Here is a 26,219-nt window from a genome sequence, read left to right as displayed (position 1 = left end):
TTGGCGTGGGGCGGACCTTGGCCGGGGGGCTGAGCTGGCAGTAACGACTGGGCCCCAGGTTGGACAACATTTTCCTCTCCACCTTCGAGAACACCCACCCCTCCATCCCCCGCCATTGCCACGGCAGCTAGAGTCCAGGCCTGCAGTTCCTCAATTCCTCCTCCCAGGCCAAGCCATCTCTCTCTAATCCTCTAACAGCTCTTGACAGCCTTGCAGGCTACAGAGAGGAAAGAGGCCTACGTAGACTGCTGGCTGCTCCGCCTGTGCTGCCTGCCCAAAGTCAGCCTCTCTACTAACCTCCCATCTTTTCCCGGTCCCCAGTCCAGCTCCTGAGGCTTCCCAACCAAGTGTTTGTCAGCAGAGGCCAGGGGGCCCGAGATAAGGCTCCTGGCTGTGCAAAACACAGGCCACAGTGATGCTGTCCTGCCACAGTCAACAGATCTGGGTTTGAATCCTGGTCGTGCCTCTTATCATCCCTGCCACCAGGGACCTCTTCCAGCCTCAGTCTCCTCATTTGTAACATCAAATGGTTATAATAAATAATTCCCACAGTTTTTGTGCGACCTAAACATTGAGAGGTATGCGAAGCATTGAACGCTGCCTGGCTCAGCGCCCAGTAAGCAGCTTTTGTTACTGTGCTTACTTGGGGGCGGGGTGAGGAAATGCCAAGGGGACAGCTCTGTGGAGGAGGCCAGTGGACATGTCCTTGGAACCCCAAGGCCTCCCCTGTGATTCTAGGATATTATTCTGGTGGCCCTTAAAACAAAAACACATACTTATCCCAGACAGCCTTTCAGGCAGGTCCTGCACAGTTCTGCGCCCCCACCCCAGGCCACTCCTAGCCTCCTCCCATCACCCAGCACCGATGGCTGCCACTTGCTCCCTGTGTGTGCATGCGTCCATCCCCCCCTGGAGAAAGGGGGCTCCCGCAGAAGGGACTGCAGGGTTGGCTGTCCTGACACATACTGGGATGTTAGCCAGGTGTATGGGGACTCTTGGGAACCCTCCCCTCACTCATGTGTGGGCAGAAACCACATCTGTATCCCCTAACCCCTGGCTCAGTGAGCAGCCCATATAGGCTCAATAAATGTGTATAGAAAAGAACTGAATTCAGGACCCACCAAGGACCGAGCTATTCTGAGGGGCCTTTATCATCTTCCTCCTTTCAGGGGCTGCTCTGGTTCCAGGAGTGGCAGTGTCTCAGTTATCCCCAGAAACCCTTGTTGGGTCAAGAGAAGGCAAGGGAACACATATAGGTGGGGAGGACAGAAGGACAGGTGGGGACTCATTGGTTGGTGTTCCCTTTGCCCCAAATGGGGCATCTAGACAGGATTCCCTTCTCCCCAGCAGTCTACATTCCAAATGGTTGAAAACACCCATGCATCTTCCTCTCCTCCAACCACCAGGCCAGCTGCACCCCTCCCCACACTTCTCCCCACATCCCCAGTCCATCCCTCACCCTGATCTCTCAGGACCCTTCCCCCATCAGATGTCAGCCAGCTATGCTGAGAAACATCTGGCCAGGGTTTACGAAGAAATCCAGACCTGCTCACTTCTCTCCCCGTCTGCAGGGGGGACCAAGCCTTGTCATGGTTAAGGAAGATACTAAATCTGAAGGGAGGACTTGAGGGTAAGGCTTGGGGTTGGGTGGACTGTGAAACTTTGACCACAGTCACACAGGCAGTCACATGTAGACACACGGTCAGCCAGGGTCCCACAGGGACCATCAGGATCATAGGCACAGAAGTACACACAGTCACATCGAGAGAGGCTGTATACATAAGCCCACATAAACCATCACACAGGCACACAAACACACAGACTCACTGACCAAGAGGAAAATAAAGACAGGGCCCCCCACATGCCCTGGGGCTCCTGGCCCACCCTCTCCTCCTGTCCCCTCTGCTCCCCGACACTTGCATTCCCCTGGCCATCCAGCTCCTTACATTGCCTGTGCGACTCCCGTTGGCGTGTCGGAGCCTGTCTGACCACGTGCAGCGGAGATGGGGGTTGAGGGAGGGCCACGCCTTGCCCTCGAGCCCTCCCTTTAGACCGGGTACCTTCCTTAACTGTGACCAGTCATGGTCCCTCTGAGGAAGGGTAGAAAGGTGAGCAGGTTGAAACCTAAAGCCTGCTCTGTGGCTGTTCCCGCCAGCCCAGCCTTGGGTACCCCCTTGACTTGTCTCCTACAGTGCCCGTGACTTGCCTTGGGGGAATGAGGGGCAAAGGCCTGCAGATGAGGGGCTCCTGGAGACAAGAGCTCGCTGAAGGCCCTCAGTGTCAGCCCCTCTGGCGCTAGGAAGGGCAGAGTCTGGGCACGGATGCTGGAGGGGTGGGAAAGGGGCAGGATTTATGGCATTTCTCCTCCAGCTGTAAACAAAGGCAGATTCCTGTGTCCAGCTCCAGCAATCTGGTCCCACCCACTTGAGTGGCTGGAGCTGGAGGAAATCCCGCTGGCCTCTGGCCTCACCCAGCCACTCCGCCCCTCTGTCAAACAGTCTGCCTCCCAGCCATGGCCATTACCTACCCTCAAATCCTGGGGACCCCGTCCATGTCCAAATATCAAGCTCTTCCCATTGGGAATAGTCCCCTTAACCCCTCAGACTCTATCCCCAAGCAGCAATATTCTCCTCAGCACTAATCCAGAGCCTGGCAGGCTCCTACCCCCTTGCCGGCCCACTCGGCCCACCCTCACCCCAGCAAACTCAGGCCCTGCTTTTCTTTAGAGTGGGCAAAAGTGTCATGTCTCTGGGAACTCCTGGGCCATCCAACATGCTCAGCCAGGCCCTTCAGGCATCCCCACCGTCCTGTGTGGGGATCGTTCGCCTGGGCTGACACATGTTTCTTTTTTGCACCAAATTGCAGCTCTAGAGAAGGGTGGGGGTGCCACCACCCTTAATTAGGGGAGAGACAAGGGATACTGTGTGATACTAATAGAACAGGAACTAAAAGGCATTATTTAAATTTACAAAATAACAACATAACGATCAATAATTAGGAGGGAGAGAAACTAAGTGACATAAATTATGAAGTTTTAAAATCTGTAAATAGCAGAAAGACCAATACTGATGCTATCCCTTATATATGGAATGTAAAAAAAAAGTCAAACTCAGAAATAGAGTAAAAAAAATGGTTGCCAGGAGCTGGGGGTGGGTGGATGGAGGAATCACAGAGAGGTTGGTAAAAGGGTACATAGGAACTTTCAGCTATAAGGTGATTAAGTTCTGAGGATCTGATGTAAGACATGGTGACTGTAGTTGATAACACTGTATTGCATAACTGAAATTAGCTTAGGGAATAGAACTTATTTGACCTCACCAAAAAAAAAAAAAAAAAAAGATAAATATGTGAGGTGATGGATGTGTTAACTAGATGGAAGAATCCTATCACAGCGTATACATACATCAAGCCATCTGGCTGTACACGTTGAATATAGTAGTTGCCTCTCATTATAAACTCAGCTGCAGGATTTTATTTATTTATTGATTTAACCTTGTGTTTATTAGAAATGTCTTGAATGTTTTCAGAATGTCTGCTCCATACTTCAACGTCCTCTGTGGTAGCTATACATTCACCTGTATAACAACTCCGCAGGCAGCTATTAGTGGAAGAGGCACCGTTCAGCACCCATCTAGGAGGAGATAAGAAAACAGAGGCCTCGTCGCACAGCCAGGCCTCCGGTCTCCTGAGGTTCCTGCTCATCCTCCAATCCCGCTGCTGGGCCTCCCTCCCTTAAAGCAAACCAGACGGACATTTGTGTGGGTTTTTCAGCTGGTAGATGACACTCCCAGATATTTTGCTTTTGTTCTGAGAATTGGCAGAGAAGGTGTTACCAGCCCTTTCTTACAGGAATGGGAGCTGATGCTCACAACAGCGGCTCCAACTCCAAGCTTGGTCTCTTTCCACTCCCTGTGTTCTTCTCCTCTGGTCGGGCCAGTGTGCTAGAAAGGGTCAGAGCCTCGGGGGGGCCTGCGGGGAGGGACATTCCAGAAGTTGCTGGACTTCAGGGAAGAGGCCGTTCTGGAGCAGCATTTCATCAGAGCCCAGGCTGCAAGCTAACCCACCCCAAGGCATTGTGTGGGCACCGCCTAATCTCAGACTCCAGTCCTGACATGCCAGCCCTTCCTCAAAAGGCTCCATCCTGAGATGAGTCATCCTTGGGCTCAGGGGTGGGCCAGGAGCAGATGAACCCATGTAGGACATCCTGGAGGATCTGGAGAGGAAGAGGAAGGTGACTTGGTGGCTCATGCCATCTGGCCCCCGTCTGCCAGCCTCTTCCTAAGGTGCTTGGCTGGCCCTACCATCCCCAAACCTTGGCACCAGCCAAATTGCCTTTTTACCTGAGCCGTGGTGACAGGGCCTGAAGTCTAAATCTTAGAGTAAAAGATCATATAAGGCTGGGAAGGACCTTTGGAAGTATCCAGTGTAAACGCCTCAGTGTACAGAGGAGGAAACTGAGGCCCAGAGAGGTGATCCAGGCCTGCAACCCAGGACACTGTGGCGCCTTCTGCCCTGAGCTGGAGGCCGAGAGAGGTCACTTCTTCCTCCAGGCAAAACTAAGCTGCATCCAGCCCACAAAGCTGGGATTTTCTCCTCTGTGTCGAAGAGATGGGAAATGGAATTCACAGGTTATCTGCCTCACTTCTCGCCTAAAGGAGACCCACAGTTCTTCCTCCTCAGGTACCCTGTTTGACTGTGCATGTCTCTCACATTTGAAAAATCCTTAGGTTGTCTGACCTAAACCTCCCACTTTGCAGTTTAAGGGAAGCGAAGCCTAGCTCACCCTCTGCTAATTTTCCTCCCTTGCTTTTTCTTCCTACTCATCCTGGTGCAGAACAGGCTACACAATTTGTGGGGCCTAGAACAAAATGAAAATGCTGAGCCTTTTGTTCAAACATGAAGAATTTCAAGATGGCATCAGCAGAGCATTAAGTTAATTGTGACGCCCTAAGTCTACCCAGGTTGAACTCCTGTGAAGTTGGCCCTTCCCTGGTGTCAAGATCGATACTTAAACTCAACACTCACAGCTGATCCTGAAAAGTCAAGTTGCTCTTCCCTCTGCTTTGATGCTGGATTCCAGGTCACCTGCCTTCCATAGGTGAGAATCTCCTTGAGGTTTCACCTGCACATCCTTCCCAGGAGCTCCAGGCTACTGCTTCACACACTGCTGGGAAATCCTTCTGAAGATCTAAATTTAAATCTCAGTCCTTTGGACCTGTTTCCTCTTGTTCTGTCTTCACTGATTATGGGGAACAGCTGGTCCTTTTGTGTAATTAATTCTTGTAGACTTGGACACAGTCTGCAATTCCTTTTCCCTTTCCTCACTGGGCTCAGTCTCCACTGCTTTCTCCAACTCTGTCCCTCCTCTGATGCCTGCCCCAGCTTCTCTGTGTGCCGTGGAACTTGGCTTCCCCGAGAAGCTCCAAAGAGCAGCAGTCAGGGTCCAGAGGATTCAATGCCTGGGTGCGGAAGGCGGTGGGGAGTGTAGACTCCAGCACTGATGAACAGCCCATCCCCCATCAAGCCCTGTCTTCCTCCTCCAAAAGTACTCTACTTTTATCTATTTCATGGACCATTCCCAGATAAAGTCCCCCACCCCCACTGACTCACATTGGCGACTCTCAGCTCTTGTCCATCTCGAAGTTTCTGTTTTCAGTGTGTGTCTCAGACTGAATGCTTCCCTTGGGAAAGCCCGAACTTCCATGCCCCAGGACAGAAGTCCACGGGCTGGGGCTGGGGCTGGGAGAAGTTTATCAGAAGCCATTGCAGGGCAGGGAAGAGAGTGGGTATGAAAGACGGCCGCAGGGCCACACGGCCACATTGTCAAGTCTCCAGTAATAGAGTGCCAAGTGGCTGCTATAATCTGAAAGAGCAGACACTGTAATCCCATAGTACTTCCTATTGGCTACAGGACACCGATCTGTCCTGACACTGAAATTTGGGTGTGCCTTGGTTCTGGAATTCACAGGCTCACAAACTGTGAAGCAGCTGCGGGGTGGGGAGTGGGGAGGGCTTCAGCAAAGGAAGTGAGGTCAGTCAGCAATTGATGCTGGTCTGGACCCTTAGCCATGTCTCCCCCAGCCTCTATTCCTGTCAAAGGGCCATCTTACAGAATCTCCATATTAGAGCAAGACGCCTTAGCGGTCCACTCTTTTTTTTTTTTTTTTTTAATCCTCACCTGAGGATATTTTTTTATTGCTTTTCAGAGAGAGCGGAAGGGAGAGAGAGAGAAATATCAATGTGAGAGAGACACATCGACTGGTTGCCTCCCACATGCGCCCTGAGCAGGGCTGGGGACCAAACCTGCAACCCAGGTATGTGCCCTTGAGCAGGAATCAAATCTGCGACACTTCAGACCGAGGGCCAATGCTCCATCCACTGAATCACACCAGTCAGGGGGAGTTTTTGCCTGCTTAAAGGAAGCCTCCTAGCCTGGCTGAGTGTGGCTCAGCTGTTGAGCATCCACCTGGGATCCAGGAGATCGAGGTTCGATTCTCGGTCAGGGCACATGCCCAGGTTGCAGGCTTGATCCCCAGTGGGGGGCATGTAGGAGGCAGCTGATCAATGATTCTCTCTCATCATTGATGTTTCTTTCCCTCTCCCTTCCTCTCTCTGAAATCAATAAAGATATATATATATATATATATGGAAGCCTCCTAGACAGGTTCTTCCAGCCCAGCACTGGCCTGTCTGATATGAATGCCACCGTCATCGTACATTGCTCCCAATCATGGCTAGGGTGTCTTTTTAAAAAAAATCTTTATTGTTGAGAGTATTTCAGATGTCCCCCATTTCCCCCCCATTGTCCCCCTCCACCCAGTTCCAGCCCAGGCCTTCACCACATTATTGTCTGCGTCCATGGATTATGCATATATACATATAAGTTCTTTGGTTATTCTCTGCCTCCCCCTTCTCTCTGAGGTCTGTCAGTCTGTGCCATGCTTCCATGCCTCTGGACCTATTTTGTTTGTCAGTTTATTTTGTTCATTAGGTTCCACACATAAGTGAGATCATGTGATGTTTGTCTTTTTCTGCCTGGCTTATTTTGCTTAGCATAATACTCTCCAGGTCCCTCCATGCTGTCTCAAAGGGTAAGAGATCCTTCTTTTTCACAGCTGCATAGTATTCCGTGGCATAAATGTGCCACAGCTTTTTTATCCACTCATCTCCTGATGGTCACTTGGGCTGTTTCCAGATCTTAGCTATTGTAAATAGCACTACTATGAACATAGGGGTGCACATAGTCTTTCTGATTGGTGTTTTGGGATTCTCAGGATAAATTCCTAGAAGTGGGATCACTGGGTCAAATGGCAGTTCAATTTTTAATTTTTTGAGGAAATCCCATACTGTTTTCCATAGTGGCTGCACTAGTCTGCATTCCCACCAGCACAGAGGTCTGCTCTTGCTTCTAACACCCATGTCTTTCCATTTGGCTGAGGTCACCCCCTCCTCAGCCTTTTCATTTATTAATTTAATTAAACATTTTCATTGAAGGCCTACCCTGTGTCAGACTCAGCCAACCCTATGAGGTTGTTACTGTTTATGATGTCCATTTAACAGATGGGGGACTGATGCATGAAGGACTGTCAGTTGTCTAAGCTTCCGTAACAAGTCTGAATTCCCAGGCTTCCGAGTCTTGGTGGATAACCAGGAGGCCAGGAATAAAACAAGAGTCCTGCCTTCAGGATGCTTACAGTGGTTGGAAAAAAGCAAGTCAAGGATATCAGTGCTCTGAGCCTGTGTGGGAGGAAGAGTTTGTTTGGGGGGGGGGGAGCCATTCTGCTCCCCTCTTCAAAGCCTTGTCCACCTCATCCCAACAGTGTCCAGAGGGAGGCTCTGGTCCCCACCTCTAAAGCTCCGTTTGGTGGGGTGAGGAGCTTGCCTTACAGGGAGCAGTCCAAAAAGTTTCCAGCCTCTCCCTCCATCCTGGAGGCGCACGGCGGGGAGAGGCGTCTTTGCCGCTGGCTTCGCTGAGGCCGCCAGCTGGAGGGGTTCACAGTGTCCTCACCACGGACCCAGAGCCGCCCCATCTGGGCCTCTTCACCCTGCGCCGCGCGGAGGGAGGCTGCGGAAGGGGGGGGGGCATAAGGGGGTGAAGGGACGGGAGGAAGGAGGCTGAAGAATCTGGATGAGTGGGGACTCCCGGAGGGCGGGAGGAGAGGGGGGCCAAAGTGTTCCTAGGCTGTCAGCCCCAAACTTTGCCCTTGGGCGGGGTTGGAAGGTGGGCGAGGACAGGTAACTTCTCTCCCCTAACCCCTCCCCGCGCGTCCTTCACGCGGGGACCCCTTCCCATCCCGGGAGGCCAGGTCACCCCTCGGCGGCTCCGAGTGGCAAGGGGCGCCCCTACCCCACACACGACCCCACCCCACCCCTACCCCCGCGTCGGACGGTGCCTCCCTGAGAGCTCCTGCCCCTACGGCTCTGGGCCGGACCCCGCGCGACCCCCGCAGCCCGAGTCCAAGGCCCGCCCCCTCGGGGCGGATGTGGGAGGCGGGGGGCGGGGGCGCGGGCGGGGATCCCGGAGCTGGGGGCGGCTGAGGGGGCCGCTGCCCGGGGGTCTGGGGGCGGCGCGGGGGAGGGTGCGGGTCCTGCAGCCCGGGAGGGGCGAGCGGGCGGCCCGTCGGCGAGCTGGGCAATAGGAAGCGGTTTATTAGGAGGGAGTGGTGGAGCCGGGGCCAAGCAGGAAGACGCTGGAATAAGAAACATTTTTGCTCCAGGCCCTTTCCCAGTCCCGGGAGGCCGCGGCGCCAGCAGCGCAGAGCGAGCCCCTCCCCGGCCCCAGCGCCCGGGCCTCCTCCGGCCGCGCCCAGACCCCGGCTGCCACCCGGAGCGCGCGGTGCGACCGCGGCCGCCGCCACGCCTGTGCCCGCCGCCCGCCAGCCCCACAGGTGAGAGGTCCGCGGGCGGGGCAGGGTGGTGGGGGGCGGCCTGGCCCCACCCCGAGTGGCCCCTCTTTTGGGGCAGATCCCAGAGAGCCCCTCGGAGAGGTCGCCGAGGGTCAGTCCCGGCGCAGCAGGCGCACAAGCTGTCGCTCAGCCGCCCGCGCGCCTCCCGCGCCCGCCCGAGCCCGGGAGGGGGTCGGCCTGTGCCCGGCTGGGAGTCAAAACACTGCTTCCGGGGCCAGTCACTGCACTTCTCTGCTCTCCTCTTCTGATCCACGTAAAACGAGCAGGATTCCTGCCCCGCTTTACTCACAGAACCGTCACAGGTCCCTCCAGGCGGCGGCTTGACCTGGACCGAGGGTCCATCAAACACGTTTCCAGCCTCCCCTTGACGGCCCGCTTTCCCAGCCCAGCCCTCGCAGCTCTTGCTTAAGGAACCTGACACTGTTACTCCAGCCCACACAGCTCACCTCTATCCCTGTATGGTCAGATCACCCCTGTGCCATGGCCTTCCTTCAGGACCCAAGCCGGAGGCACCAGTCTCCCTGCAGGAGGGAGCCCCAGGTTTCCAGTCCACCCCGGAGGCCAGTGCTGTTGAGCCCCCCCCCCTTTTCTTCTCCAAGGTCAGGGCCATAGTGGGCAGCAGCTCTCACTCCCTAGTTGTGGGCAGCGTCTGGCTGAGTCAGGTCTCTCTAATCCCTCACTGCCCCATTTGTTCCAGTACCTGTCTTTCCATCTCATTGGGTGGTTAAAGGTAGCTACCATTTATTGAGTACTTACTATGTAGACACATATTTTTCTCATGTAATCTCTGCCACAACTTAGCAGAAGGGTTATTATACGCATCCTACAGAAGGATGAGCAGATTCAGACTTGAATCACTTGTCCAAAACTCCATGGATGGTATAAGTGGATGGCTGGGTTTTTGCTAACATTTGTTAAGTGCCTACTATGTACCACTTAGTACTCTGCTAAATAATTTTACTACATTATACCTATGAAATGAGCACTATTATTACTCTCATTTTACACAGGGAAGCCTAAACTTCAGAAAGTTTAAGTCACTTGTTCCCAATTTCATCACTGTAAGTGGCAGTGGCAGGATTTGAACCCAAGTCTACACGAGCCAGAGCCCACATCCTGACCTCTGTGCTGTACTGTGCTGCTTCTGTGTTCTGTGTGAGACCCTAAAATGCAGGCGTGGTGCTATATCACACTGCTGTTAAGGGTTAATGAAGTGAGGCAGATAAAGCGCTTCGTGTCTGGTAAGGGACAGCCTGGTAGGAGCAGGTCATTCTGGTCCTCTGCTGCTTGGGTGAGACCTGCCGATGGGCAGAGCGAGGCGCTTCACTGCTGTGCTGAGCCACTGCTGCTAATCGGCGCAGGTTTTATCAATCTCTCAGGTGTGATGGGGAGGAAGATTGACAACACCCTCCAAGCACACCCCTACTGTGGTTCTCCCACCTGTGACTAAGCCTACAGCTAACAGATGATTTCTGACTCCCCATTTAAACAAACCCACATCAGGCACCTGTTGATGACAACAGCAGCGGGCAATCTGTTAATGTTGGGGAGACCCACTCACTCTTTTTCCTCCATTGTGGGGCTCATCCAACACCAAACAATTGGAGGAATAAAGTGACCAAGGAAGGATTTATGATCAGTAATTTAAGTTGATCAAGACACACATGGTGATTATGGGCAACAATCTTAAACACCCTGCTGACCAGCTATTTCGAGCCCGAACTTGCCCGTGCAGCTGGCTACTTTGGTCAGCAAGGTGTTTAAAATTACTTAAATTATTGTAAGTGCAGACATGAGTTATCTCGTGTCCGGTCAGCAATGTTCGGACACAGAAATATGGGAGTGTACTCGTGACCGGTCAGCAAGGTGTGTAACATCCCTGAGCCTCAGTTTCCCCATTGGATTGTTGTGTGGATTAAATGAGATCAACTGTTAAAGTTCAGTACCTAGCACATAAGTAGCACTCAGAGAAGGTTAACTCTTTATTACTAAGGATTTCACAGTAGTAAGTTAATGTTTGATATTAGTTAAGCATTTGTGATTTCTGGCCAACAACAGTGATGCTTCTGTCATCAGGAGAGCTTTCATGAAGTTTTGCTTAGAAAAGAAAGGGTACCGTCAGTCCCCAGGAGTCAATTTGTGCTAGAGTCAGGTAGCAGACAAATCCCACAGGGTCAGCGCTGAGTTTGGACTGGTGAGGACTCAGCACCCTCCTGTACTTAACCTTTCACTGGACAAAGTTAGAAATTAGACAGTCACAATTTTACCCCAGCACATTCACAGGTTAAACCAGTAGTGGGTCTTTAAATGCTGCCAGGCTCCCCCTGTAGCGTTCCTGGGCCTGGGAGGCTTGAGGTGGATGTTCAGAGCAAAGCCCCCCACCCACCCTCCCTCCACAGTGTTTCCAAGACCCTGACTGTCATGTTTCACTTGCGTGTTCCTTCTCCTCGAGTAAAGGGGAGTGAGGGTTCTTTCCTCTGCACCCCACTCCCACTCACCCAGCAGGTCCTGTGGAATGAAAACATGGGACCAGTCTTAATGTCATGTAGGACATTATGTACTCACTGATCAGAATTACCTGAGGAACTTTTTCATCTATTATTATTATTATTATTATTATTTTTAATCGTCACTCAACAATATTTCCCCCCTATTGCTTTTCAGAGAGAGTGAAAGGAGAGAGAGAAACATTGATGTGAGAGAGACACATCGATTGGCTGTCTCCTGCATGTGCCCTGACCACCGGGGCCGAGGATCGGCCTGCAACTGAGGCACGTGTCCTTAGCCAGAATTGAATCCGGGACCCTTCAGCCTGGGGGCCAAAGTTCTAACCACTGAGCCAAACTGGGTAGGGTGGGAACTTTTTAAAAATGCATGTTTCTTGCCCTGGCTGGGTGGTTTAGTTGGCTGGAGCATTGTCTCATATACACAAAAAGGTTGTGGGTTTGATTCCTGGTCAGGGCACATACCTAGGTTGCGGGTTTGATTCCTGGTAGGGGCGCATATGGGAGGGAAACAATCAATGTTTCTCTCTCTCTTTCCCTTCCTCTCCCTCTAAAATCAACAAAAACATATCCTTGGATGAGCATTAAAAAAAATAAAAATAAGAACAAAAATGCATGTTTCTTGCTGGTCCCAGATTCTGACCAAATCAGAATCTGGAGTGGGGGCGAGACCAAAGAATGTGCATTTCTAAGCAAGTCCTTCAGGCGATCCTGATGCATAATAGAGTAGGTGAGAGGGTGCACTGGGCATGGCCAGAGACGCGGAGCATGGGTAGAGGATCTTAGGAGGATGCCAGATTCATCTTCATTGTTTTCCACTTTTTCCTTCCTGCCTCATACCCTTTCCTTAGCTGCTTTCTGGGCAAGCAAAGGCTACTGCCAAGGATGGCTTCCTGCCTATACCCCAGTAGAAAAATTCAGCTTGTCTGGGGCTCCCTCTTCAGTCCCACTGCAGAGTGCTTACTGGAGTCCTCACTGCCTGCCAGGAGGGGCAAGAGGCAGGAGGTCAGGCAGAGGCTGGGGACACAGCTGCAGCGGCCCAGGGCTCCATTTCCTCCCCCAGCTCTGGGCCTCTGGGGCAGAGGAAGCCCAGGCAGGAAGGCCAGAGCTGCCACCAGCCAGAAAGGCATACAAAGCTCCCCCCTCCCAGCCATCCTGCCCCCCCCCCCCAGCCTTAGCATCATATATCTTAATTTGGAACCATTCTTAGACTATGGGCCTTCTTCACCCTAGGTGGCCATCTGCCCAGTCCTACCAGCCTCACCATATGATACCAGAAGACACTCCCCTCCCTCATGTTAGGTGCTCCTATCTGGGGACCCAGTCCCCAGGCAAATGCCTGCATATTTCACACCTTTCAGAAAGTCCTTCTTACTGTCTGATCTCAGTCCTTCTTGCTGCAGCCCCAGCCCTTATCTTCTTTGTTCTAAACCTTTGATAAATGAAGAAAGGGGAAACTTCTGAAGCACTAGTTGGTTTGGGACCAGGTTTGGGGACTGTCACAGACCAGAATTACTCCCCGTAACACTCTCCATCCAACTTCTGGAAAAGTTCAACCTTAGCCAGCCATGGAAGGTAAAACATTCAGTGTCTAAGTGTGTTTCACTTCCCTTCCCACACCATTGGCCCTGCCCCCCACTCTTTCCCAGGACAGCAAGGAAAGAGAAGGGGGCCGGGGAATGGCACAGAGAGGGCTTCTTATACTCTGGCGAGGTTGCAGAGAGGTTCCTTTCACCTAGGATGAGCCAGCACTGTGGGAGGTTTATATGTTGCTACAGCCCTGAGAGCTCAGACGCTGGCTGCCACCCTGGATTGGGAGACAGAGAGGAAAGAGCACTGGACCGGGAGTCTGGACACCTGGGTTGTACTCCTGGTACTGCCACTGAATCCTGACTGGACTTGGACAAGTCTCCTCCCCTGTCTGAACCTTAATCCTGTCTTCTCTAAAATAAAGAGCTGGGCTTTGTGATTCACAAGGTGTCCCCCTAGGATTTGGTCATGGTGGTGTTCCAGCCCCAGGAGGCTCTCCAGACCCTGTACCTGCCCCAGCCTGCCCTGAGAATATGCCCTAAACTCCATGCTGTGCGTGACTCCTGCCTTTTCTATCCAGACCCCAATCTAAACAATCTTGATTCCTGTTCCCAGCTTGGCGGGACCCTGAATGGCAGGAAGTGAAGACAGGAGCCTGTTTATGTTTGAGGCAGCCAGGGCTGGGGGGGGGGGGGCACTGGGAAACGGGTGGGCTGGGGGGAGGCTAAAAAGGGGTGGGCAAGAGGCAGAGGACAGAAGGGGGTGCTGCTGAAGAGATGGTCCTTCCACCTCAGCCCCAAGCCCTCTGTGCCTTCCAGATGTAGCTCAGCAGCAGGGTTGTGGGGCTGGGAGTCCCCCAAGTTCTCAGTCATTTAAACATGGCTCCCCACCCTTTACCCCTAACAGGATGGTTTCCATGGGGAAGTGAACCAGGACTTCCCCTGCAGGCCCCACCCCAAAGTCAGGCGCAGTGGAGTAGGGAGGAGGCCTCTCTGCCCCCCCAAAACACTCCCAGTGATTTCCTCTGGGTGGGAGGGACCCATGGTCAGTGGCTGAAAACACTGAGGGGATCACATTTCACAGATCTTACTGCACCCCCTGTCCTCCTCCATCCAAGACCATGACCTTGGACCCCCCCAGGAGAAGCCTTCTGATGTTGCTGATGGCTTTAAACCTGACCCAGGGTGAGTACTGTAGGGAACAGGGGCCTGAATGGAGAAAGGGCTGTCTGGGCTCAGCTCTTCCTGGGGCTGTTTGAGGGGTTGGAGAGAGGGGCTTTGGAGCTTGGCTGGAGGGCAGGAGACAGGCCACCCCAACCCTCTTTTGCTATTCTCTTGATCCCAACCTTCAGGCCGGTGTTCTGCCAGATTCCAGGGTGGGAACCTCTATGTGGGGGGTGCAGAGAGTGGGGATGTTAGCAGGGAGGGTCAGGAGGGCCCTCAGGGTTGGGGCTGGGGCCCAGGCTGGGACTGGAACTGGGAAAGGAGGTCCTAGGATTAGGGAAGGGACAGAGTCCTAGTTCTCATAGTCTCAGCTGCCCCTTGGTGGGGAGTAAGGCTCTGGAAGGAAGGATAATCTGAGGGTGGAACTAAAGGACCAAGGCCTCAAGGGGTTTGTCTGAAAGGTCAGAAGGGAGAGGGCAGCGGGTGTTGGGCTCAGCCTGGGGAGTTGGGCCCAGAGTGACTGAGCTTCTGCTGTGTCTCCCAGGCAACCCTGTGAAGCCGTCTCGGGGTCCGAAGGTGAACTGCACATGTGAGAGCCCACATTGCAAGGGGCCTACCTGCCTGGGGACCTGGTGTACTGTAGTGCTGGTGCAGGAAGAGGGCAGGCACCCCCAGGAACATCGGGGCTGTGGGAACTTGCACCCAGAACTCTGCTGGTCACGCCCCACTGATTTCGTCAATCACTACTGCTGCTACAGTTCCCTCTGCAACCACAACGTGTCCCTGGTGCTAAAGGGTATGTCCAGCTGCCTCAGCAACCCTCCCCACCTTCTCAGACCCTGCCCTCTCATCCTACATTCCTTTCATGATCTGGCCAGGAGGGTGGGGGAGGCAGGACCCTGGGATCTAATGGCAGAGTGGCAAGGTGTGGGAGGGGAAATGGCCTGGTGGAAGCTGGGTCTCAGTGTCCTCCCTCTGGCAGCCAACCCAACTCCGGAGCAGCCGCAAGTAGATAGCCAGCTGCCTCTGATCCTGGGCCCTGTGCTGGCCGTGCTGGCCCTGGTGGTCCTGGGTGCCCTGGGCCTGTGGCATGTCCGGCGGAGGCAGGAGAAACATCAGGGCCTGCACAGCGAGCTGGGCGAATCCAGACTCATCCTGAAGGCATCCGAGCAGGGGGACAGCATGTTGGGGGTACGAGCATGGGAAACTTGGGATGCAGAGTGGGGGGAGGGATAGACAGAAGCCACAGAATCAGAGGGGATGCAGAGTGACAGGTAGCCGAGAAAGGCACAATCACAGACACTCAGATGCCAGTGGGTGGGGGGCTGGGTGAGTGAGGAGCATGCAGAGACACAGCAGCAGGGGCCAGGGTGAGGAGAGAGGAGCATGCAGAGACACAGTAGCAGGGGCCAGGGTGAGGGACAGCTTCTCAGTGGCCTCTCGCTACTTCCAGGACCTCCTGGACAGTGACTGCACAACAGGCAGTGGCTCTGGGCTCCCCTTTCTGGTGCAGAGGACAGTGGCACGGCAGGTCGCCCTGGTGGAGTGTGTGGGTGAGCAGTGGGTGAGCCTGGGGGATGGGGACCAAGGGCTCCCATGAGCTTGGAGGGGTGAGAGAGCTCTTAGCCTCTGGAGTCACAGATGGGGCCAAGCCTTGCCCAGGAACTCTGCTGGGCAAGAAGTGGGTTGGAGATGGGTCAGGGCTAGATCCTTTTGCAGAGCCAGTATGGAACAAGAGGTGGGTGGGGGTGTCCTGCCAGCTGGGCTTGGGTCTGGATTAAGTTAAACATAAGTGTCAAAGATTCTGCAGATGGTCAGGGTAGCATCAAGATGGTGGGGACTACTGTGTCCAGGGGCTTGTGTGACTTTCTCCCTCCCCTCTGGCCATTGGATCAGGAAAGGGCCGCTATGGTGAGGTGTGGAGAGGCCTGTGGCATGGTGAAAGTGTGGCGGTCAAGATATTCTCCTCGAGGGATGAGCAGTCCTGGTTCCGGGAGACTGAGATCTACAACACAGTGCTGCTCAGACATGACAACATCCTAGGCAAGCTGGGGGGTGGGGGAGAGGGGTTATGCCAGGCCTGGGGCTGTCATCCCCCTGCACTCAAGGCTGGAGTCCCCAGCCTCTGGACGCTGACCCAACCCTGAAGTACTCCCAGTGCATTCTCTGCCCCAGCCTCTGGCTCCGGCTTCCTCTCTGACCGAGGCAGAGCAGCCTCCAGCCCAGCCCCCGGTCTGCGCTGACCCAGTCCATCCTGGGCCTCCAGTCCCAGCCCTGACCCTGACCAGTCCAGACTCCCTCGTTTCTAAACCCTTGGCTGAGCCACCTGACCCTCTGCCCCATAGGCTTTATTGCCTCGGACATGACCTCCCGCAACTCGAGCACGCAGCTGTGGCTCATCACGCACTACCACGAGCATGGTTCGCTCTACGATTTCCTGCAGAGGCAGACGCTGGAGCCCCAGCTGGCCCTGAGGCTGGCTGTGTCCGCCGCCTGCGGCCTGGCGCACCTGCACGTGGAGATCTTCGGCACTCAGGGCAAACCCGCCATCGCCCACCGCGACCTCAAGAGCCGCAACGTGCTGGTCAAGAGCAACCTGCAGTGTTGCATCGCGGACCTGGGTGAGCCTGGTGGGGTAGGAGCGGGCCCTTCACGGAGGGTGGGCAGAATGAGGTGGGTGAGTAAGGTGGGCCCTTCCAAGGGGCTCGCAGTTCGCATGAGCCCTCCCTGTCCACCTGGCTCCGCATTCACCTGTGTGCATGCGTGTGTGCGTGTGTGCATGTGTGTGTGTGTCCGTGCGTGTGCATGCCTGGTGACGACGATGCTGATTGGCGCTTTAAAGCTGAAAGAGATGTTTGTTGTCTCATTTCCCATCCACAAGAGCCCCACAAGTTGCCTAACACTCTTTTTAAGCTAAACTCCTTCCACCACACCACCCTTGGGCTCCAGGAGCTGGGAGGAAGGGGCAGGGAGCCAGGAACCTGGGTTATCATCCTGGCTTCACTGACTACATCCCTCCTGCTCATGGAGCCTTGGGGTTCTGCTCTGTGAAATGGGTAATAATACCTGCCTTGCCCATTCACATCTCCCTGGGTTCTTGGGCATCCAGAGAACGCTACACAAGCCGAGCAAAGTGGGGTCAGTTGTTCTCCCAGCACACCTCAGGGCAGGTCTCCGTTTGCCTGCCCTTCTGTGTCCCACCTTCAACCCCACCTTGCCCCCTGGACCCTAGCCTCTGGGGCCACCCTGTCTGTGGGCTCAGGTGAGCAGCAGAAGTGACAGCCCTGGTACCCACAGGCCTGGCTGTGATACACTCGCAGGGTAACGACTATCTGGACATCGGCAACAACCCTCGAGTGGGCACCAAGCGGTACATGGCCCCCGAGGTGCTGGATGAGCAGATCCGCACTGATTGCTTCGAGTCCTACAAGTGGACGGACATCTGGGCCTTTGGCCTGGTGCTGTGGGAGATCACCCGCCGGACCATTGTCAATGGTGAGGGCTCACCCTGCACAGGGTGAGGAAAGGGGAATGGGGCAAGTGGATAGACAGGCAGGGGATGGAGGCTTCGTGCCTTGGCCGGTGCCTGTGGCCTAAGGGCCTTGTGGACAGACTGCCTGTATTCCATTCATTGCTACTCACCAACTGGTTCAGCTGAGCAACCTTTTAAGGTTCATCTGAGTCTGTGAGTCTGTGATTCTGGCTGTGAAATCTTGGGTAAGCGATAATAACAGAAATATTAATAGCAGCTAACATTTATTGAGCTTAAATATGTGCCAGATGCCATGTGATATGTATTGTCTTATCTAATCGTCCGGTGTTGGCAGAAATTTGGTATTGCTTAGTAGTTAAGAGCAAGGGTGGGAATCAGATTGACTGGGTTCAATTCCTGATTTTGCCACTGACTGTGGGCATGTTGCTTAACTTCTCTGTGCTCAGTTTCCTCATTTGTAAAGTGGGAATAAAAATAGTTTCTAACTGTTGAGATAATTCAAATGAAGTATTTAGGACAGTATCTGGAGCTGTTCTGGAGCTCAGTAAATATTAGTGGCAATTATTGTTGTCATAATGAATCCCTGACACAGTATCATCCCCATTTTACAGATGAGGGGACTGAGGCACAGCTGGCTAGATGCAGCACCAGGGTCTGAAACCAGGCAATCTGACTCTGAGCCAGTGCTATGTATCACTGTGCTACTTAAACCTCTCTGGTACTTGGTTTCCATGACCACAAAAATGTGGGATACAATAGTGCCTGTACTGCCTGCTTACTGCTTCCTCATTGTCGCTGTGAGTGCCACAAGGGACTTAGATTTAGAGTGTCTTGGAGCAGGCAGAGGGACCTCATTCCTGCTGGCACCATACAGTGGGCAGCCCAGCACCTTCCCAGTCCTGGGGTGGATGGATGATGGGTGGTATCTGGACTGGGTGAGGAAGCTTGTCAGTGTTTGTGGAGGCTGCCCATGGGGTGGGGCTGCCAGGAGTCCTGACAGTTTGGAGATAACCCTCAGGATATGACTGGAGCTCTGTTCTTTGGGGAGAAGGACATTCTCATTTCCTGAGCATCTATGAGGAGCCAGCTCCATGCCAGGCTTCATTTGCTCTCAGCAGTCACTGATGGGTGGAGGCCGACGTGTAACCAGTCCCTCTGGAGGCTCAAGGGTCTCAGGTTCCTGCCCCTTCAGTCATGAGCTTTCAGAGTCAGCTCTAGAGGCTGGGGTCAGGGAAGGGGGCACCTTGAAGGAGCAGAGGTCCCTTGGACCAGGCTGCAGGCGGGAAAGGAAGGCTGGACCAGCCAGGGCTGAGGGGAAAGCTGACTGCAGGCTCCTGGGGCGGAGGGAAGCTCTGTCAGCCCCACACAGATTCGTGGTGCATTATAAACACTGTAATCTGGTGTCAGCCCCGGCACTGATTAAAGGCCCATTAGACACGCTCAGGCCTCTGTGCAGCACTGATTAGGGCGCGAGCGGCACAGGGGCTGGCCTGGAAGCCAGCCATGGGGAGAACAGCTGGCGCAGGCTCTCCCGGGGTTGTGGCTGTGTGGCCCTGGACCACAGCCTCTGCCTGGGAAGCGGGGTGGGGCATGGGGCACTTTTTCCTAGTCTGGGCTCTCCTGCCCGAGCTGTCTGCAGCTCCACAGGCATCATTTTCAGAAAGTCCTGCTAAGGATTGTGCACTTGATTTAAGGAGGGAACGGGTGCTGCTGGCTGAGGGGGTTGACAGAGCCCTGTGCCATCCCTAAGAGGGGCTGGATGTTATTTGGACTTGAGTAAAAATTTCCTTCTTTTAAAGAGGCATTTTCTCTACCTACTCCTGGTTTCACATCCTCACCCAGTAGTCAACCAACTACCCTCCCTTAAGTGTAGCTTGGAGGTCAAGAGCATGGCCTTTGGTTAGATTTTCTGGGCTTAAATCCTAGCTCTGTCACTTATTACCTGTGCTTTTAGATAAGCTCATTTACCTCTCTGGCCTTAATTTCATTGCTTATAGAGTGGAGCTCATAATATTGCTTACTTCATAGTGTTATTGTGAGGATTTAATGCAATGCAGTTAGGACAGTGCCTGGCACATAGTAACTACTCAGTAAACATGGGTATTATTGGGCATCTGTGCTAGTTGGGACCTGAGAGCAGGACCCTCGCCCTGGGTGGAAAGCAACTGTAGAAAGACTGGAACAAGATCTGGCCTAGGAATCTAACGAGATGTGTTTAAGTCTTGGCTCTGCCATTACTAGCTATGTAACCTCAACTCCTCTGAACAGTAGTTTCTTCATCTGTAAAATGCGAGTAATAATAGTACCCACCTCATAAGGTTATTGTAGAGACAGGATAATGCATATCAAGCATAGCACAATGCCTGGCACGTGGTAAGTGTAAAATAAATGGTAGTAGTAATTATTATTTATAAATATATTTATAATATTATAGTGTCCCTCTCAAGGGTAGCATGGTCAGATAACGGGTATCTTGGCCCCTGGGACAGAGGGTGGTCAAGGCTCTCCTCTAGGTAGTATTGGGCCTTCTTGGGGTCCTGAGTGACTGTCGTGTCTATGCTCCATTCCCAGGCATTGTGGAGGACTATAAGCCACCCTTCTATGATGTGGTTCCCAATGATCCCAGCTTTGAGGACATGAAGAAGGTGGTGTGTGTTGACCAGCAGACCCCCACCATCCACAACAGGCTGGCTGCAGACCCGGTGAGGCCCCTGCAGGGGCTGGGATGACACAGGGGGTGGGGGTGGCTCACAGCTGGATAGATTCTGGGGGATAGATTCCAGGGTGCCTCCCTGGCTACACCCCCCCCCCATACCCCTGGCCTGTGGGCCCTCGGGTACCCTCTAGTTATTCTGGGATTTTTCAGAACCCTTCACCTTGCTGGGAAAATCAGAGATTCTCTGCTGCATTTCTTACTATGAAGTTTTTGTTGTTTGTTTTGCTTCTTTTTTCAAAACACTCCACATACTTTTACAAGACACATACTCACATGTCTATAAATACATATAAGCATGCACATGATTCTACTTAAATGTGCACCACAGATACATACACATGCATATATGTGCCAGGCTGTTGACCCTGTGAAGACAAAGAACATGTCTCCTTTGCAACCCTTATTACCCTGGCACAAAACTGGTGCTCAATGAATGTTTATTAAAAGAATGAATAAATGTACACATATATCTACATATAGGTGTACATAGACACATGTATATTTTTATACAACATACGCATCCACAAAAAGCCACACATGCATTCATATGGACACACACATACAATCCCTCTTACGAACCAGCTTGAGGTGGGGCTGGCTCACTCTGGGGCCACCGAGCTTCCTGGGATGGGTTCCTCCCTGGACACGTGCATTTTGGGGCAGTGCCACCACCCATTCTTCCAGTGTTCACCGAGCCCAGCCAGGGTTGGTGGAGGGCTGGGAGACACTGCTTTCTGCACTGGGGTCTGGTTGCTGATGGGGATGCGGGAGCCCCAAGGCTTGCATATCTCCCCTTTCTTGGATCTTAGTGGAGGTGGGGAGTGGGGTAAGGTGCTCCACAGACACTACTTACCATGGGGGACCTGAGTGCTCCTGAAGATCTGAATTACATCTCTCTTTCTTTCCTGCCTGCCTTTCTCCATACGCCTTTTCACTCCACTCTCTTCCTCTTCCATTTTTTATTTCACCTTTTTCATCCCTGCCTGGACACCCTATTTCCCTCTTACTACTTCTGTCTTTCCTTCCCCCATCCTTCTCAATACTCTCATCTCCCCTCTTCTTGTGCTTTCTGCCCTGCTTGTGTTTCTCCCCATTTCTGGGCCATTCTCCTCGCCCCCTCCTTTCCATCTTCCCTGACCCATGTCTCTGCTTTTCTCTGCCTTTCTCTCCCTCCCCTCAGGTCCTCTCAGGCGTGGCTCAGATGATTCGGGAGTGCTGGTACCCCAACCCCTCTGCCCGCCTCACTGCCCTGCGGATCAAGAAGACACTACAGAAACTCAGCCACAGTTTTGAGAAGCCCAAAGTGATTGACTAGCCATGGGCCTGACACCTCACTTCCCTCAGCCTGCAGTGTGCGGGGGAGTGGGGGTGGGTGGGCAATGAAGGGTGGTCCATCTGAGTGGAGGAAGTGTGTGTGCTGGAAGGGGTGTGCTCCTCTAGGGGCAGCTGTGCCTGCCTAGCTCTGCCCCCAGCCCATCCAGCCAAAAATACAGCTGGGCTGAAACCCGATCTCCCCACTGTCTGGCCTGCTCAGAGCAGCAGGCTCCCTGACGCCTGGCTCTGTCCCCACCACCGTGCCCTGGGCACATCCCCTACCACCCCAGGACAGAATGCAGAGGAGGCCCCAGAGGCAGGATGGCCAAGCCAGGGAATCCCAGTCTCCTGGGCGTAGAGCCTGGGCCTGCACTTTACCCCCTGCCCTCAGCCAACCCCACTGCCCCACCAGAGCTGCTACTGTGGCACAGGGCCCTGTCCAGCCTTCAGTAGACACCCTGTCCTGCCAGGCCTTAGCCTCTGGCCCAAGCCCCAGACACCTAGGACCCATGAGTTTCTCTCTGTGGATTTGTATCTTAGCTCCATGGCGCCTTGAGCCTCTGTCTCCTGGATAAGACCACTGCTAGGTGATTACAAGCTGCCTGAGAGAGCTGGGGCCTATCCTGGGCCCCTCCTCTACCCCCATCCTAGCTGACTTATTAGGGAATTAAAACCAAGGAGCCCTGCTGCAGGTGTGGCAGGGCCATAGGCCATTGGAGAAGTGGCAGGCCAGATGGGTAAGGCCCAGGACTTTCAGAATTACTGAGAGGACATGGAGGCCAAGCATGGCTGGGGAAGGGCTCAGCTGGGAGTCAGACACCCAGGCCCTGGTCCTGGATGCTCGCTAAGTGACCAGAATGAGGCCTTCACTGTCCTAGGATCTGTTTCTTCATCTGGGTGTTGAAAGAGCTGGTCCTCATGTCCTCTGAGGTTTTTTTCAGCTCTAATTTTCTTTGAAATGTCAGCCTGTTCAGAACTCAGTTCAGCCTTCTCCTCTGTATGCCCCAGCAGCCCCTGGCAATTTGCCTCAAGATGGGAATTTGAAAATAACTTTATCTGAGGCCAGGAGTATCTAAGACGCCTCCTAGTCTAATTCTACAGGCTCCAGTTCCTGCCAATGGCCATCCTTGGGCTCATACAGTCCCTGGCCTTTGGGCAGACAAGCCAGCCCTTGCCCCCTCTGTGGCTTTGCTTTCTCTACCCAGGGCTGAGAGGGACTGAGGCTGGCTTCCTGCAGGGCCTCCAAGGCTCAGAAGAAATCTGACTCCAGCCAATATGCCTCTAACACCCCGCTCCTGTTCCCCGCTGCCCCCTGGCACAGGCCCACACCCTTGGCCAGGCCCTGGAGAGTGTATGTCTAGAAAGAATCTGGTGGTTGTAGAGAAACACACAGGAAGTTCGGCATTTGGAAGCCAAGGGCATGTGTCCACGTTCTGAGGAGGTTACCCTGAACCCTGGGCTGGGGTGGGGGTGGGGGTGCGGAGCCTGAGGGGTTGTGGGGGTGGGGCTCATGCTAGAGACAAGGACAACCCCAAGTTTGGGAAGACCTGACCTCACAGCCCTCAGCCCTTGGGGCTAGTGGAGAAGAACCCTCAGTTCTTCACAGGAGGTGAAGAAAACATCCTCCTGGGCTCCTGTTGTAAATGACCCAGAACAACCCCCTCAGGCCAGCTTCTTCCACGTCGCCTCCAGGGCATTTTCCCAGGCCTGTGTCCCAGCATTGTGCAAGGTCCCTGGGGGAGAACCAGGAAGTGAAACTGGGTGAAAACAGAAAGCTCAATGGGCCTGCTGGGTTCTCAGATCATCACCAGGCATCTTGCTTCATGTCTTCTTGTCACTGGAACCCACCCAGCCCAGGCATCAGTCCTTCCCTGAAAGATCTCTCTAATGAATTTGGGGGCCAAAAGGCTCTTTCTGAGACTCCACAGCCAGACACTGAAGGCAGCATCTCCCCAAAGCCTAAAAAATCCCTAAGAGGTGAGGCCTGAGGCAGGAGGTGTAGTGACAGGGGGAGGGTTGAGAAAAAGGGGGCCAGTGTTGGGAGAACAGCCAGTGGCCAGGAAGGGAGGGGGCACTGGTGAGCAGTGTAATGCTTCTGCCTGTGGGCAGAAAGGTGGGCCAGGGTCAAAATGACAGTCTCTTACCTGGAGATACTCTTTGTGAGAGCACTTAGCTCGTGCCTAGCACATAGTAGGTCCTCAATAAAGCCATGGTTGAATCCTGAGCTGTTGAGTTTCCCTAAGCCAGTGCCTCTGCAGTGGCCCTGTCGCAGAGGGAACCTGAGGGGATGGGGAAGGAGAAGGCCCCAGGGCATCATGCCTGGGCTTAGCCCTTAGCTGACAGCTCATAATTCGCTCAGGCCTCTGCTTAGACCCCGGCCCTTCAGCGCCCCAAATTTCTGTTCAGACCCTGAGCTGGGAGCAGGCTGCTCGGTGCCGGCCACATCGCCCTCTGCTGGCCAAAGAGCCGCCCAGCGGCCGCCGCCCTCGTGCCCCTGCGCGGGAACCGCGGGCTTTCCCGGCAGAGAGCATCTCCTCGCCCCCAGGCGCCCGCGTGGGTGAGCTCCCCGGTGCTACTGTTTTGCAGGTACTGTCCCCTGAAAACCACACCTCGAAGGAGCTCTCCGTGTCCTCACTCAGAGGCGGCTTGGACCTGCCTGCCTGAATTCCCTGTTCTCAATTCCCTCTTCAAATGGGGTCCCCACCTTGCCTGGAGTATACAGAAAGGGTACCCCAATTCCTTTCACCACGGAGGTCCTCCCCTACTCCCTGCAGTCGGCCTCGTGCCTGGAGCATGTGTACGTGGAGCCCAAACAGCAGCGCATGCCTTTGCCAGAACACCTCTCAGACAAGCTTTGGGGAAGTGAGGACATTCCTGGGACCCCACAAAGGCAGCCTTTCTCTTCCCCCTGTGCCTGCCAGATCCTGGTCCTTACATTCCCCACTTTATGTCCACACTATGGTTGGAAAGCAGGCAGAAGGGCAGTAGGAAAACTGCAGAAAAGGAGTTACAAGAAGTCTGGCTGGGATCTGGGAAAGGAGAATTGGCTCACTGCCTTCCAGGGTTAGAAGAGTTCTCGGGAGGTCACGCTGTCCAGGGCCCTGTCTCCACATGGAGCTTCAGGGAACCTGCCTGCCTCTGAAAGAAAGAAAATGCGTTGATTTCTTTGCAGCTTTGCCCTGCTTTCCCGGGAGTCCCAGGTTCCAATTTTCTCACCTCTACAAGGAGGGAGAGGTTCATCTGTGTGGACACTTGCTAAGGGATGAGTGTCTGTAACATGCCCAAGTGGGGGTGAAGGTGGTCCCCGGGGCGTGAACTTTGATGTTGAAGAACACCCCCCCCCACCCGCCATGGGACCCAGGCCTCAAGGACAGATTTTTGTACCCTCCTAGTCACCATTCTCCCTCCGTCCTGCCTCACCTGCCTCACATCAGCCTTCAAGGAGGATGTTCTGCCTCCATATCCTTACTCGCATCAAGATTAATAGACCAAGAGATAGCAAAGTCCTCAAGCCTAAAGGACCCAGCCCTGGGAGTGGAGTGGAGGGGTGCACGTCGACCTGAGTCCAGCCTCCCAGGGCTGGGACTGATGTTAGCTGTGCAGTTGTCACTCCGGGTGGGCGACTCTTGGAACGAGATGCTTCCATCAGGGCCACATTCAGTTTGCTAGAAATAGACATAGGGCTTCTTGACTTTGCATATGATTTGCATAATGTCATAGACACAGTCTATTTTCAGGCAGTTTTCAGGTTAAAGTGTTGTCACTGCTGCCCTGCAGGGTGTCACGTCTGCATGAGTCTCTTCTCAGTTCTTTCTCACCCACCCACTCTTACTGACCTAGATCTCCAGCTGCAGGAGCAAGTGGTGTGGTGTGGGGAGAGTGGGGTTGTCCAGGGAAACAAGGGGACAGGGCAGGAGGCACACTGGAATTTCCTTTATTACCACCACCACCAAAGGCAGAGTGTGGCTGCTCAAAAGCAACTGATAGGCGGAGGGCAAGGAACCAACAGCAAGGTCGCCCATCTTTTGTTCTATACAAACCTTTCCCATCTCTCCTACTAGAACAGTCAGTTCCCATACAAAGACATCCAGATAAACCTGTTCCTCTCAGCCACCCATCAGGCCTTGCTTGGCCCAGACATCCCTCGTGGGCATTTATTTTCAGCACCAAGATTTGATTTTAGCCTCGTGGGAAATCTGACCCCCAGTCTCTCCCTCTCCTGGGAGCCCCATCTGGGAGACCAGTATCCTAATCCGATGATCAGTGTTTTTAAAGAACCTGAAACACAGTAGGAGGTCAATCAGTGCTAGAGTCCCCCTCCTCTCCTTCCTTCAGAAGTCTGTGCCAAGCACCTAATTGTCCCAGGCCTGGATGCCCAGCACAAGCTCCATCCTCTGAGGGCTTAAGGCAAACACACTAGAGGGCCAGAGGGGGACTATCACTAAGTTGTCTGGACTCATCATGGCACTTGGCCTGTCGGCTAGAAAGGAGGGGGTTGGTGGATTTTAGGTGCAAGGGCAATTCTCATTTTATAGCTTGTGCTGTTCCGTGACCTCTCCTTGGTCAAAGAGGGCTAGGCCTGGAGCCCCACCC

The 26,219-nt window shown here is 53.8% G+C and overlaps 1 protein-coding gene across 4 annotated transcripts; it reads left to right on the top strand.

Moving 5' to 3' along the window:
• Positions 1-8,552: 8,552 nt before the first annotated feature.
• Positions 8,553-25,113, top strand: ACVRL1 (activin A receptor like type 1). 4 transcript variants are annotated; one of them, XM_081126351.1, is made up of 10 exons: positions 8,553-8,888; positions 14,024-14,124; positions 14,648-14,899; positions 15,086-15,294; positions 15,557-15,656; positions 16,000-16,146; positions 16,449-16,724; positions 17,401-17,598; positions 20,168-20,298; positions 21,493-25,113. In XM_081126351.1, exons 2-10 carry the CDS (start codon positions 14,061-14,063, stop codon positions 21,625-21,627), a joined length of 1,512 nt encoding a protein of 503 aa, XP_080982477.1. In that variant the 5' UTR covers positions 8,553-8,888; positions 14,024-14,060; the 3' UTR covers positions 21,628-25,113. The 4 variants fall into 4 exon arrangements, with proteins under 4 accessions (XP_080982477.1, XP_080982476.1, XP_080982475.1 ...); XM_081126350.1 differs by having other exon boundaries at positions 8,734-8,888; positions 14,058-14,124; XM_081126349.1 differs by lacking the exon at positions 8,553-8,888 and adding an exon at positions 13,189-13,283.
• Positions 25,114-26,219: the final 1,106 nt, after the last annotated feature.

Source organism: Miniopterus schreibersii, assembly GCF_964146895.1.
Source record: "Miniopterus schreibersii genome assembly, chromosome: 2".
Taxonomy (NCBI): domain Eukaryota; kingdom Metazoa; phylum Chordata; class Mammalia; order Chiroptera; family Miniopteridae; genus Miniopterus; species Miniopterus schreibersii.
This window is presented reverse-complemented; position numbering and strand designations above follow the sequence as displayed.